The sequence below is a fragment of the Equus quagga genome, chromosome 15 (genome assembly GCF_021613505.1).
Source record: "Equus quagga isolate Etosha38 chromosome 15, UCLA_HA_Equagga_1.0, whole genome shotgun sequence".
NCBI classification, from domain to species: Eukaryota; Metazoa; Chordata; class Mammalia; order Perissodactyla; family Equidae; genus Equus; species Equus quagga.
Genome location: NC_060281.1, coordinates 9,712,732 through 9,727,396, shown reverse-complemented (window position 1 = coordinate 9,727,396; position 14,665 = coordinate 9,712,732). Strand labels below are relative to the sequence as shown.

General features: G+C 37.9%; 1 protein-coding gene across 3 annotated transcripts in view; it reads left to right on the top strand.

Moving 5' to 3' along the window:
* PRIM2 (DNA primase subunit 2) overlaps positions 1-14,665 on the top strand; it is a 257,546-nt gene that overhangs the window by 139,652 nt on the left and 103,229 nt on the right. For all 3 annotated transcript variants that reach the window (XM_046639613.1, XM_046639612.1, XM_046639614.1), the window contains exon 8: positions 10,980-11,047. In XM_046639613.1, the coding sequence (XP_046495569.1) occupies positions 10,980-11,047 (68 nt within the window). The remainder of the gene's footprint in view (positions 1-10,979; positions 11,048-14,665) is intronic.

Sequence of the window (14,665 nt, the reverse complement as noted above, 5' to 3'; positions counted from 1 at the left end):
CACAAAAGCAAGGCAAGGTAGCTGAAGTACCAGGCAAATGAGTACTTTTTGCAGCATCTGTTAACATAAACCTTAGAGGTGTGTTGTTAGCCATCTGGGGCTCCCATCCTTGAATTATGCATTTGGATCAGTGGTTTGAAGTTCAGCTGTGGGCGCAAAGGAACATCTCTGTGTATCCTTGTTGATCAGTGGTTTTTAATCACCTAAGGCCCTCCACTTCTTCAAGTGCATTCCCAAAGACTATGTTTTGTCACATAACAGATCCCTGTCACTGAGGCTTTACTAAAAACCCTTACCTACCCGCTTTGCTCCACTCCTCGTTGCTCCATCTCCACTTAACACGTGTTAATGAAAGTCCAAATCAGAGGGAAAAAGAGTTCTTGTAGAAAAGTGAAAATATATGTTTACACATACATATTTTTTGCATGTCTCTTCACTTTGGTAATTAAATATAATTGTGGATTCTTTAACGTTAATTTCAGGTTATTTAATAAATAAATTTAAGTATGTAAGTGTAGTGCAGAATAGCTTATGTTTAATTTAAAGTTTTCAGTTCTAGAAGTAGTACACTGTATAGTAATATTTGGAAAGGAGATAAGATTGGCAATGTAATGAGCAGCTTATGTCTGACATTTATAACAGGAAATAGACTCAGCAGGAAGTTAAAGAATTGGAGACTATACTACTTAAAGAAGATAAACAACATGCACTTTGAAGGCCACTATTCTGTCCAGGCAGTCTTTTAAACATTTACTAGAAGCCTGTAGATAGAGTTGGCAACTCCAGTGCATATAGTAGAATTTATGTGCATATTTAGAAAGCTTTATGACAAACTTCCACGTGATAAGATTTTACTCAAGATTCATGCTTACAACAAACAGTAAAGGAACAGTTTGTGTCTGGAAAACCCAGATAAGTATATTTCTTACATTAAATAAGAAAGTTGACAAATGTAAATTTAGGTAAATATGGTGTAAATGTTTTGGGAGACAAAAATGATGAATGAAAATGTAATAATGAATAAGGAACTTTACAACTTCAGTTCTTGCCTCACAAATTTACTAAATGAATGAAAAATCTAGAAATTTTTAGATTCTTTGCATATAATGATTTATGGCTGAAACACGTCAGGTCTGTTGCTCTGTAGTTGTGATAGTCATATGAAATGACACTGGATGTGGCCAGTGAAACGTGGCAAGACCCAGAAGCATCTCAGCCAACATCTCAATCCCAAGTGTACCACTGAAGACTTCTTTCAGCGGGGCATGAGGAGTAAAAAGGCAGTAATGTTTTCTAAAGCTATAGGATGGCCGAACATATGGGACTGGATGTACTAGGTAGTATATAAAGTATATAGGACAATAATGGCACTGCTTTACCCAATGAGAAAACAGTTAAACATTTTTATAGTAAAACTGAGAAGGACATGTTCTAGAATCAAATGCAAATTTTGGGCAAATTTTTATGATAAATACATGAGACTAAAAGAAGTTGGTGCTTAGGCCATAAAGATCACCTGTTCACTCTACTTGGATGTTCCAGGTACCTTTGGCCGAACAGTTTGTGAAGCCCTGGTGTGCTTGGGGGATAACATCACTTTGAGGGATAGTGTAAGGATTAGTTTATACAGAACTCCTGTTAGAGTGCCCTGCACGTAGTAAGAACACGAGGAATGCTGGCTCTGTTGCTGCTGCTGTTATTCCTACCCCACAAGAGCATCCTTGAAGAGGACAAACAGAAGGTTGACAATTCAGTCTCTTGTGCCACCCCATGAGAAACAAACCATGTTGAATTCCACTTGAGATCTTTGTTTTACTTATGAGAAATTAATTATGAAACTGCTTGCTGTAGTAGCTTAAGAATTTTGAACCAAAATTATCAGGGTACTCTAGAAGTAAAATGATTTTGTGGGTATTTTATTTTAAAGGAGAAAATTCAGCGATCCATGTACATTTATCACTGCATATCTCTTAATAGCTTTTCTTTTTCTTTCTCAGGCACTTGTTTTACATTTCTAAATGATGTAGAGCATCAGTAAGGTGCTTCAGTCAGCCTTTGAATAACAAGCTTCTTTTCACACCATAGGTTTCATGATCAAAAATCAGCACTGGGATGTCTGCTTGCACTATTCCCAGGTTTACTCTTTCAGTTCTTCATATCATCCAGACCCCTGAACTGGAAATATCTTGTTAACTCTACACTGTTTAATATTCTTTGGAAATTAAACTACTTGGGCATGTTTAAAGCTCAAATGGAATCTATGCGTTTTGCTTGACAAGGTCGTTGGTTGGTTTTTAGAGCCTACATATTGAAAATCGTGTTTGTGGCCAGCTGATAGAGAAATTTCCATATACCGAAGTATTGTATTGATGCAACCACCTCTGTTGTGAAGATCAAGTGAGATATTGTGCGCAAGAGCCCTATGAAAACCAGAGATGCTGTGGGCATCTGAGCACTAGGCTGTTAGGATTAGTTACGAACAGCATCTCAGCCAGCCAAGGGAGAACATGAAACTGCGGAACGCATTTGTTTCCAGGAGCAAGGGGGAATGTAATATGGATTCTCACAGTTTGGGATTTGTAATTGTGATCTGTTGCTATTACAAGAAAATGTAGTTCAAAAAGACCCAGGATTTTCTGTTATTAAGATCAGTGAAGTTAAAAGAGCAGCTGCTTGTAAAAGTTAATTTTACTTGACATCTGCCTTGGCCCCAGTAATAAAAGTGATAGTTCTGTTGAACAACCTGTTCTCTCTGGAGCTATATCTTTTTGTTACTGTGAGGTCTCTGTTTAAATAAGTTGTTGCCTTTTGGTTTTAAAAATGATTTTCTCGACCTAGAAATTGTTTACCTCTTAGAATATATGCATAAGCGTAATCTGTGCATCTTCAATTTACTGGAAAAGGGTTGGCATTCTACATTTTGAGTTGATCCTCTCGGAGAGTTATAAGGTGCAATGGGAGCCATCTCAAATCTTGTACGAAATGAGGAGAATATAAAGACATTTTGAAATACATTCCCTATTTGTTTTTCATTTAAAAAGACACCTATTAAAAACTTGCATCTGTACAAAAACCTGCACATGGATGTTGATAGCAGCTTTATTCATAATTGCCAAAACTTGGATGCAACCAAGATGTCCTTCAGGTGGTGAATGGATAAATAAACTATGCATTTTAAATAAACACCGCATTTTATGAGGCCAGTATTACTCTGATGCTAACACTGGACAAAGATATTACAGTAAAAGAAAACAGCACACCAATAGCCTTCGTGAACATAGATGCAAAAATCCTCAACAACACGCTAGCAAATAAAATCTAGCAATATTTTAAAAAGATAAAAAATCATGACCAGTGGCTTTATTCTACAATGTAAGCTGGTGAACATTAAAAATCAATCCGTATGATTCACCACATTAACAGACCACAGAAGAAAAACTACATAATCATGTCTACAGACCCAGAAAAAGGATTCAACAAAATTCAAACTCCATTCATGATAAAAACTCTCAGACACGTAGGAACAGAAGAGAACTTCCTAAACCTGCTTCAGACCGTCTGCAAAACCCCTGGTTACCACCCCACTTCACAAAGACTGAATGATTTATCCCAGCATCAGGCACAACGCAAGCAGATAGTACATCCAGATAATGGAATGCTAAAAAGAAATGAGCTATCAAGCCATGAAAAGACATGGAGGGAACCTTAAATGCATATTACTAAGTGAAAAAACCGATATGGGAAGGCTACATAATGTATGATTCCAAATGAATGACATTCTAGAAAAGGCAAAACTATGCAGACAGTAAAAAGATCATTGGTTGCCAGGAATGAGAGAGGAGGAAGGGATGAATAGGTGGAGCACAGAGGATTTTTAGGGCAGTGGAAATACTCTGTATGATACCACAATGCTTGGATACATGTCACCATGCATTTGTGCAAACCCATACAATGTACAACACCAGGAATGAGCCCTAAGGTAAACTGTGGACTTTGGGTGATAATGATGTGTCAGTGTAGGTTCATCAATTGTACTAAATTTACCATTTTCATGGGAGGTGTAGATAAAGGGGGAGGCTATGCATCTGCGGGGCAGAGAGTATATGGGAAATATTTGTACCTTCCTCTCAATTTTGCGGTGACCCTAAAACTGCTCTGAAAAATGAAGCCTATTAAAAATAAAAAAACAGCCCAGAACAAAAAAAACACCTAAATTTGGTCTCGTTATCATTTGTAAATGTCATTTGTAAATGCCAGTGCCCCAATGTCACTGGAAGAGAGTGCTGTGCTGCCGCATTGATTAGAACAAGGTTATGTGAAAAGAAGTGTCTAACTTGTGCTGATTACCTACCTTGGATTTCTCTTAAGGTACAACTTTGATATCAGCACATATTGTCATCCCTCTTGAGTTTTGTAAGGAAGCTGGAGTGAGTGGTAGAGGGTAAAAACACCAGAGAACAAAATTGAGCAATATTTTCTGAGTGAGCTTTGTTTTCCTGTCATTTTTATGTGTTTTAATTTAGCCAGTGTTGGGTGAGTAGTTCAGAGAGAAGGGATTTATTATTTTAAAATGAAGCCACCCTCTTGTTCTTCATTTTCAACTGATTGAGTCACCTTTGTTTTGCAAACGTCCAGTGACTCTTTACAACCATTTACTGTATTTACTTGTGTAGTTACCTCCTGTGCCTTCTTCTTCCCTCCCTTCATGCCTGTCATTTGAAGAAGAAAATCATGAAAAATGTTTTCTTTCTATAGGCCCCTCCAAAAAATTCTGCTTCGAAATAGCAACTGGCTGATAGCACAGTCTCCTTTAGGATTTTAAGAGCAACAGTCAGCTTCACAGCTGGAGGCAGAGTGCTTTCCTCAGGGAAGATATTTTTCACAGAGTGGAATTCATTTATTCTAGGTGTGCAACAAAAGAGTTCAATTAAAGGAGCTGCTGCTTGTATTCTCTCTTTCTCTCTAATAAATCTGTAATTGCAAAAAATCAGTGTTAAACTTTTAAGTCTGTTGGCAGAATTCCTTATTTCTCTTATTATCTTCCTGCCTCTAGGGCTAGCACATACCTGGCAGACATCTCTAACCTCCCATTCTGTATCCAGAGCAGACGGTGGTACTCAGTCCTGTTCTCTGTCTGGGATGTGGCTGGAACCAGCTCTCAACACAGGGCTCTAATAAGCTACCACTAGTGAATGACAAGTGCACCTCCCTGCTTTATGCAAAATCGTTGGGAATTTTAGGCCAATCTGTGGCTTTACTTGCTAATTATTTGCTGATAATACCTAAATCTAAACCTTTAGCTCCACATCTTCTCCTGGGCTCTAGACCCATATATATTCAGTTGCCTCTTGGATATTCAGAAGCACCCCCAATTCAGCATGCTGTAAAACTAATAATTTCCTTTCCTCACCCCACCTTGTCTTCCTGTAGCCACTGTGTTGCAGTTAATAGAACAGTCTGCCCACCTGGGTGTCCTCCAAAACTTCTGTTTTAGGCATAAAGTTACGGAGCGTGCACCTCCTTCAGATTTCTCACATTCAGGTCCTCCTGCCTGTTGCTACTGCCTCTGCCGTAATTTGACTCTTCATCTTGGATCTGTGGATCCCTCCCCCAAGCCGTTCCGCGCACTGCTGGAAAGTCAGCCAGCCCTCCCTCCCTTCCTCTCTTGAACTCCTTACAACATCCGTGTACTTACCTCCAGAATCATAATTCTAAAAATGACTTTTTCCATGCTTATCCAATTTAACTGGAAAGTCTAAGAAGAAAATATTTTCTGTGTTTACCTTCCTCTTGAAAAGCTGCAAGAACCAAGCCTGCCTTATACCCAGGTTTTCCCATCCTTGAATAAGTTTATCTTCTAATTGCCGTTTGGATTTCAGTGTCCTTGAAACTTTGTGTCCTTTTGTAGTGGGCATGTTTTGAGACTACTATTTTGGACTCCCTTTCCAAATAATTTACCTACCAGAAACTGCAACCCGTTTATTTAGCAGTAGTATCTTGAAAAGTGTTTAACACACCTCTTGAATTTTAGCATTGTTGTATAAATGACAAAGGATGTTTCTTTACATCTGTCTGAGTGAGTCTTATTTCAGTAGTCACAATCCCCCTGCACTCTCTCTTTCTTATCCACTTTCTATAAATTTTTGAGGTTTTTTTTAGAGTCTTCATTGGAAAAGTTTTTGAACTTTGATGTATGTTTTAAAGTTTTAGTAATGTTAGGAAAAATGTATCTTGAGTTGACATTTCTGCTTTATTTGTAGCTATCATTTAATGATTAAAAAAATGCACAAAACCCAAACAGACATAGATTAGAAGGAAGGAACTATGTTGTGATTACCTTTTTGGTAGTGCCTGTGTTTTGAGTTTTGAGCTGTTAGTTTTGGTCTCCTTGTTCCCTTTGAACCAGGGAACCATAGTTTCAACTGCATTTAGTGTTGGAGCATTTGTGCTCCTTTTAAGGGAGGACTTAAGATACTTCTTTCATCTAGAAATGACAAGAGAAATGTGAGTGGCCCCTCTAGTTGGTGGATCATATTCACTTATGAAAACTTTAGAAATGCAAGACCGAAAGGGTCAGTGTCTAGGGCAGACTTTTCTAAACTCACGCTTCTACTGGAAATATTGAGAGAGCTGAACCTTTCATTCACTCTACAGTGTTTATTGAGTGCCTACTGCATGTCACACCATGTAGTGTTCTAAGCAGTGGGGGAAATGTGATGGGCAAGACAGAAAAAGTTCCTGTGCTGATGGGGAGAGAAAGACCCAAGCAAACAAACTAAGATAATTTAGATGGTGGTAAACGTTGTGAGATGCCTGAGTAGTAGAATACTTGTGGTGCTTAGTAGACTTCTGAGAGGAGGTTACATCTGAGCCAAATCCCCAGTGATGTGAAGGAACCATCAGTGCAATTGGGAATCTTCAAGACTGAAAATCCATGGGTTTGTGAATCCTGAAGCATGGTGTCCTGTTTTGAAGAGGGAATGAGAGGAGACTGAAGCACGCTGGGATCTGGTAAAGTTCTCTGACTGGCTTACGAGCAAAGTGTGGGGAGCTTGGAGTCGTGCTGTGGCAGTGGAGGGTGCCCTGGAGTCAGGGGTCCTGATCTCAGCGCCAACCCAGGCTCTGTGTGTGAGCCCGCAGCTAGCGCCTTGTGGCCTGAAGAACCCGGCTTCCTCAGGAGTCAAATGACAAGGTTGGACAAGACACCTCCAGACTCTTTTGTCTTTTGTACCTTTGTATCTGTGCTATATTTATTGTCATTAAAAGGAGAATTATTAGTTGCCAAAATACGTTATTATTTTTTATGCCCAAGTAGTATGGCAAATCACAAGATATACTCAATGATACTAATCTTTAAAATGACATTTATTTAAGAATCAGTAATCTGTTATACTTGCGTGAAGACAGCAGCACAAACCTTGCATTGGTTAATTCAGTGTGCTAGATATATTCTTAATAATGAAAGGACATCTGAACAGCTCACCTCCAACTTCTCAACAATAACAAAAAAATAAGCCACACTGTTATGCCAGCTTTTGTTATGGCTCCCATGAAACAGCCCTGACTCAAGCAAGCCATCTCGGCTTCGCACATGTGAACTGTGATAGATCTTTTCTCCCTTTCGTTCTTGCTGATTGACGTGTCAAGGACATTGTTGTACCTTCTATAAAAACAAACAGCTAAAACATATGTGGAAACCACAGTGTATTTATACTAGACAAATTCTCATTTCAGGTTGTAGTGGAAAGTCCTCCGTGCTGGAAGCCTTGTTGTGATAGTGTGTAGCTTTCTTGCGAGGCTGACAGTTGTGATTTAATTTAGTCTTCATTTAGATTTAGGGTTGCTCAAAGCAGGAATTTGGAAAGCTTTAACTATGAAATATAGATGCAGATATACTTTTATTTTAATCAATTAATGGAATTACACAGTTGCAAGCTTTGGGTTTATCACACAATCAATAAATGTTTATTAAACATCCGTTATCTTGCAAGGGCTGGGGATGTCGTGCCCTTCGGAGTCCAGTCACGGATAGTAGCCGCTTGGGCTCAGAGAGAAATTTCAGAAGAAATGATGGAGCCAGCAGGCCCTCAAATGAAGTTTACATTCTCTCAGTAAAAAGGTCAGGAGATGGCTTTGCCACTTTAGAGAGCTTTGGAATAGCTTTCTTCCCTCATCTCCTTAACATGAAGTGATGCGTGCTCTTTTTGAAAATGCTAATTGTTTTAAAAGTTGAAAGCAAACCTTCGGAAAACTCACAATCTTCCTTGAAATAATTTTCCTTGAGCTTTGACCTATGATTTAGGAATTATTCTCGTCAGTGATTCAAACTTGAAAAGAAGTTGTGGGAGTGGGCAAGGGGTGGGGAGGGAATCAAATTGCTGGTCACTTGTGTTCCAGAACCTGGAGCTATGGCTGGTTTCTACCCGACGTCCTCCCGTGGTGTCTTGTGGGGCTGGCAGAAGCTGGATGGTCAGTCACGCTCATCCTCTGCCTAGGGTTTCAGCAGTGTGGCCCAAGAGGAGAATTTTAAGAAAATGTCTGATGAAAGACTAGATGTAATAACATTAGCCTGAGAGCCTAAAGGAATTTTAAGTGGTTTTAATTAGGAGGGTGGCTAACTTCTCATTTTGAAAATTTCGCTCTGGCCTTGGTGTGGAGAATAAATTAGGAACGAGGCAAGAATGGAGGCAGGATCAACAGTGAAGGGAGCTATATTAATAGTTTAGGACAAAGGTTGTGAAGGCTGAGATTAGGATAGGAGTGGAGTTGAGAGTTATTTCCTACATGGAGTGAACAGACGTTCAGGAATATTTTACTGTTACTGAGGTATTTTTGTTTGTTTTCATTTAGAAAAGACGGTTTGATTAGAAAGCATGCGACATAGATGACAGAAGCAGCTGAAAAAGCCCAGTCTGTCTGCTCCATCTGTTTTCAGAAAATTGACTTTTGAAATATCTAGATATATTATTTTAATCTTTTTAGAGCATAGCTTTGGTTCTGAGCCATGAAATCTCTTGAACAATGGAAATGACATTTTGTAAAGGGATTTGACATTAGCAGATACAGGATGTATTAAAGTATTAGAGCATTTTGTTTATGAAACCGTGATAACATTTCGTGTGTCGTGAATCCTAGACTTAACATTCCTAGGGGTACTGAGAGTCTTCTGCTTGTGCAAAAATTGCCACAGACTAATTGTCTCACTTTACTGTGTTTTAGATTAGTTGATAACCATTGATAGTATTGACTCACAAAATTGGGAATGTTTCTCCATTATTATTAGATGATTTAATAAAAATGACTTCATAGATGGCATTTTGGTCAACATGTTTTCACAAATATAGTGTTTGTCAGATTTTTAAAAGTGCTAGTTTAATTTTATTTGCATAATATTGAAAATTAAGTTTGATGAATTAAGTGTTTTCCATTTTCAGAATTTGTGTTTGTATGTGTGTGTGTGTGTGTGTATGAGGAAGATTGGCTTTGAGCTGAGGTCTCTTGCCAGTCTTCCTCTTTTTGTTGAGGAAGACTGTCTCTGAGCTCACACCTGTGCCAGTCCTCCTCTACTTTGCACGTGTGGCACTGCCACAGTGGCCTGAGGAGTGGTGGGTAGGTCTAAACCTGGACCTGAACCCGAGAACCCTGGGCCACCGAAGCAGAGCACGCGAACTTAACCACGATGCCACCAGGCCAGCCCCAGGAAGGTTTAATTAATGTGTGAAATAATTACAGAGGGAGGACTCTCTATGGAGAACCAATGGATACCTTTCAGTCTGTTGTTTGTTTTAAGGAAAGTTCTCTGTTGTGAATTGTCAAATGATTTATTAGTAGAATACAGGAACTGTTTGACATCATTGAATCCAGAAGAAATTTATCTTTTGTTTTTGCCTTGATGTTTTATTAAGGTTACTTCAAGCTATCTAATTACTTTGGCTGAATGTTTTTAATTTCTTTGGGTCAAATTCTTAATAAGAGGGCTTCCTCTTAAGAACAGAGAGAAAAATAAAGATATAATTCATATTATTACAATAAAGTATATGAGAGACTCACATTTCTATGATAAATTGTCAACTTGATGCACAGTATTTAAGGATAAAGCTTTAGGGGGCTTGCCAGTGGCATAGTGGTTAAGTTTGCGTGCTCCGCTTCAGCGCCTGGGGTTCACAGGTTCTGATCCCAGGTGCAGACCTCGCACACCGTGCATCAAGCGATGCTGTCGTGGCATCCCATGTACAAAAGTAGGGGAAGATTGCCACAGATGTTGGCTCAGCAACAATCTTCCTTAAGCAAAAAAAAAAAAAGAGGAAGATTGGCAACAGATGTTAGCTCAGGGCCAATTTTCCTCACCAAAAAAAAAAAAAAAAAAAGAACAACAAAGCCTTGGCTCTTGCATTTTGTTTCCTAGATCAATCAATTTGGGGTCATATTTCAATATTAAATACTTTGAGTTGCTTTTGTATGTTTAAAAGATAGTCTTGGTTTCTTTTAGTAATGTGGTTGTCAAAATGAAGGAATGCATGGTTGTGTGTATGTGTGTGTGTGTAAACACTTCTGCGTGTAACCAGTTTCACAGTGGCTTAGCTATATATGGAAGTCCCTCTCCCCAATTTCTTCATCATCTGAGGATTCAGTGCTGTAAGGTTTGTTGCTAGAAATTTAGAAGTTTTTCCATTTTTATTTGCAAAGATAATATTTTCATGACTAGAGGCTTTTTCGTAAACTCATATGGATACTCCCTTCTTATTCTTTGTTTTGCTCCCTTTTTCTTTACTTCTAAACTCACTGATATGCCCTACAAGCCTTAGGGCCATATAGCTAGCTTTAATCACATAGTAAATCAGCTTTCCATACAATTCTTTGATTTAAACAGAGAAAACTGTCCTTCCTTCTGCTCTCCCCGTTCCTATTTTGCATTTAGTATTCAAACTGTTCAGTCTGTGGCCTCTGCTGCTTTTACTAACCCTGTTCTCTGCTTTTAGTTGACAGCCAGGTCCTTGCCTGCCGTGCAGTCCGATGAGAGACTTCAGCCTCTGCTTAACCACCTCAGGTAATACAAAGGCACCGCCTTGTTATGCTTATAAATTCAAGTGCATTAAATTGGGTGAAGTATGTTAAACTGGTTAAAACACCTTCACTTACTAAAAACTTAAATTTTTTTCTTGTTGTAATGCTGTGATTTAAGTTGAAGTTCCTTAATATGATATGCTTGTTACCTTTGATTTTAGGCTACTATAGCAAACTTTTAATTCGATAGAAGTGTGTAGAACAACTTAAGAAGTTTAAGTTCAAATGCATAGAGATGACTGACTGCTGACAGATCTCAGAGGAATGAGCTGTTTAGTTAACTACAAGGTGAAGGGAAACTTTTGGGAGCCCCATTTGTTTTCTTGGGGATATTTTAAATAGGTGGGATTTGTTCTCTAAATACAAAAATAATATATCCTCGTTATTTAAAAAACAAACTTAGAAAATACAGAAAAGAAAGAGGAAAAACCTGTCGTCACTATTCGAAAGTAATACTACTTTCCTCTATGCTGTTTTAAAACCCAGTGTTGAAATTGTACTTTTATATAATTTGCTATTTTTTTATTTTAAAATAAACATTGTAAGACTTTTTTTCTGTTATTAAAATCTCTCCAAAAACATAATTTTTAGTGACTACGTGAGATTTTCTTGTACTATAGTGTATTTATCTCTCTTTGGGAGCATTTAGGCAATTTCCAGGTTTTTTTCACTAGTATAGAAAATGCTATATGTAAACCTTTGTCTGTATTTTTGATCATTTCCTTAGCATAGGTTTTCAGAAGTGGAATTGCTTTGTCAAAGCATATCAACCATTTTAGATATTTATCTATATGTATTTCTTTTTCAAAAACCTTATTCTACTTATGCTTTCGTATTGTACACGAGCCCCCATGTTACTGTACCCTGAACAACATGGGGGCAGCCAAAACAGCTGCTAATTTAGTAGGTTAGCCGTAGAGATACTGTTGTGATCATATGCATTGCATTGGTTATTAGCAAGAAAGATTTTGAAACATTTTATTATCCATTTCTGTTCTGGGGTGGGATTAGTTATCTGTATCTTTGCCCACTTATTGATAGCATCTCCTGCTTTTATTTGAGCTTATGTACTTTAAATATAAAGGATAGTTACTCTTTCTCTGAAAGGTTTTGATTATGTTGCGTTATCCAAGGTACCGCCGTTTTCAAGTTTTATGTATCCAAGCACCAATAGTATTTTCCTTTATGGTTTCTTTTTATGCTTTTAAAACTTAGAATATTACTTCTCGTTGAGAAACTTGGATGGATGTTAATTTCTAATATCTTTTAGTATTCTATAGTTTTCCTCTTCCCCTCCCTCCCTTCTTCCTCTTTTGCTCCTCTCTTACCCTTCTCTCCAGTAACTTTTCCTTCCCAGACAGACACTTTGTAACCTCTGTATAATGGTTTTGTTGGAGGATGGGCGTCTGGACTAACATTTCATGAGGGACTGAGTGGCAGATACTGTACATAGTTGTTTCATTTCCTGGAGCACTGTGTTAGTGAGTCATGTTTGAGTCGCTTCCCCTGCCCCCCTCTCCTGCCCGTCCAAATCTTTGATGACTTTATCTCCTGAGCATCTCTCGTACTATAGTAGCCTCATATTTGTTCTCCTGGATGCCTGCTTTCTCCTCTCTAAGATATTTCATTTCATTGCTGGAGTGATTGTACTATTCCTTGGCTTAAAACCTTCTGTCTCCTCAGTTTCATTCCGGATGAAGTGTGAACTTTTTGGTTGGTATATGAAGTCCTTCTGGAAGAAGCCTGGCCTGTCTCTTTGGACTCCTCTTTCACTACTGGCACCCTAACTTCTAATGCCACCAAATGCCTTGAAGTTCCTCTAATACAACGTGCTTTTGTTCACCTCTGTGCCCTGGAAATGTTTTTCCTTCTGCCCGAAATGCTCTTCTCCCTTTTCCTCACTTCTATTACTCAACTAACCTCTGCACGTCCTTTAAGACTTGGCTCGTGTCACCTTCTCTCTTAAGTTTTCCCTGACCATTAGTTCCCATCCTCCCTACCCCCCAGTCTGAATCCCATGTTTTTTCATATGTGTTTCCACTAATACCCTATGGCTACCTCTGTATTACAGGACTTATGGTGTTGTAATTACTTGTTTGCTTGTTTTATTACTCCATTATAGAATGAGCTGCTCAAGAGCTTGTAAAGTGACTGCTATATTTTTATTTCCGGTGGCTGGGACAGTATCTGGCACATGATAGTTATTCATTATGTGTTTAACAAAACACATGAATGAATGGATGCATATTATAATAGTGATATTTTGTTGGTTTTTTCTGCATAAAGTTTTTATAATTTATAAATCACATTGTCACAATTTTTTCCTGTAAAACCACTGGTTCAGAAGATATAAACCTGGAAGGCTGACTCTCACCTCTAGTTAATGCTTGATTCTGTGTGGTAGTGATGGATTCTCCTTCCTCCATCTCAGTATGCTAATTGTCAACTAGAATTTAGATTAACTACTGATTTGTCTCCTCAAGTCCTTGGAACTTGCACAAACTGTACATTTGTTTAGGGCTTTCATTCTCTGTGGAGTTCACTCATGACTGGTTGCTAGGCAACCAGGGCTAGATACTACATGTAATATGCACCAACTGATGTTGCTTTTTTATTATTGGTAAACCAAATGGTTTCTCATTTTATTACCGTGTCAGAGACGTCTGTATGTAGGGTGGCAGCTGATGTGGCTAGTTTGATGCTTCCTGTTGTACAAAGTAACCTTGTGATATGCCTTTGAAGCATGTGAATTGTCTTTTTTGGCTGTCTCAGTGTAATGTTTTTCTTTTACCTTCCTTTTGCTTAGGTCAAAATAAGAAAGAACACTATTTGGTTTAAAAGATTCTTATGATAATCTTGTTAGAAAAAATAATCATCCTTGATTTGCATGAACTGTATCCTAGTTTAAATGTTACCTAGAGGGCATGGTCATTAGGAGGTTGAGACTGAGAATAATTATTAGGTCTAATTTTGTTTAGTGCCTCTAATGATCAAAGGGGAATGATGGATAGCATTTTAATTAAATTTGTCCATAAAATGAATTTGGGAGATGATACAAATACCTGTGAAAATTGAAGTAGCAATACAGAGAAATTCTCAAATCATTTTACAGGACTTAAGACAGTCAAAGAGAATTAGTGAAACACTTTGCCAACCTAATTATCTAGGGTATTGCTTAACAATGTATATTATTCTGAAAATGTAGAAGTGATGTGTCCAAATTTTCTTAATTGAACCTAGTTCTCTAGTTAAAAGTTAAAATAAGCACAGAAAAACATTTTGCTGTAATATCTTATGGAAATAAAAGCTTATTTTATTCATTAGTTGTATTCCTCCATTCATTGGTGCTATTATGTGCTTGGAATAAAAAAAATAAGACTTTTCTGTTCTTGAGGAATTTACAGTTTTGATTTCGTTTGAGAGATAGGCACTTAAACACGTTACAAAATTTGTAAACCTTTCTAATAGAGTTAAACATAGAGTACATAATTTTATTAATTGAACTGTATCCAGCACTGAGTTATTTCCTTAAGTAATGAGGCCATGACTGACTTGTTTTGATTCCATACTCCATAGCCCAGTAGTGGCTCACAGTGGGTAC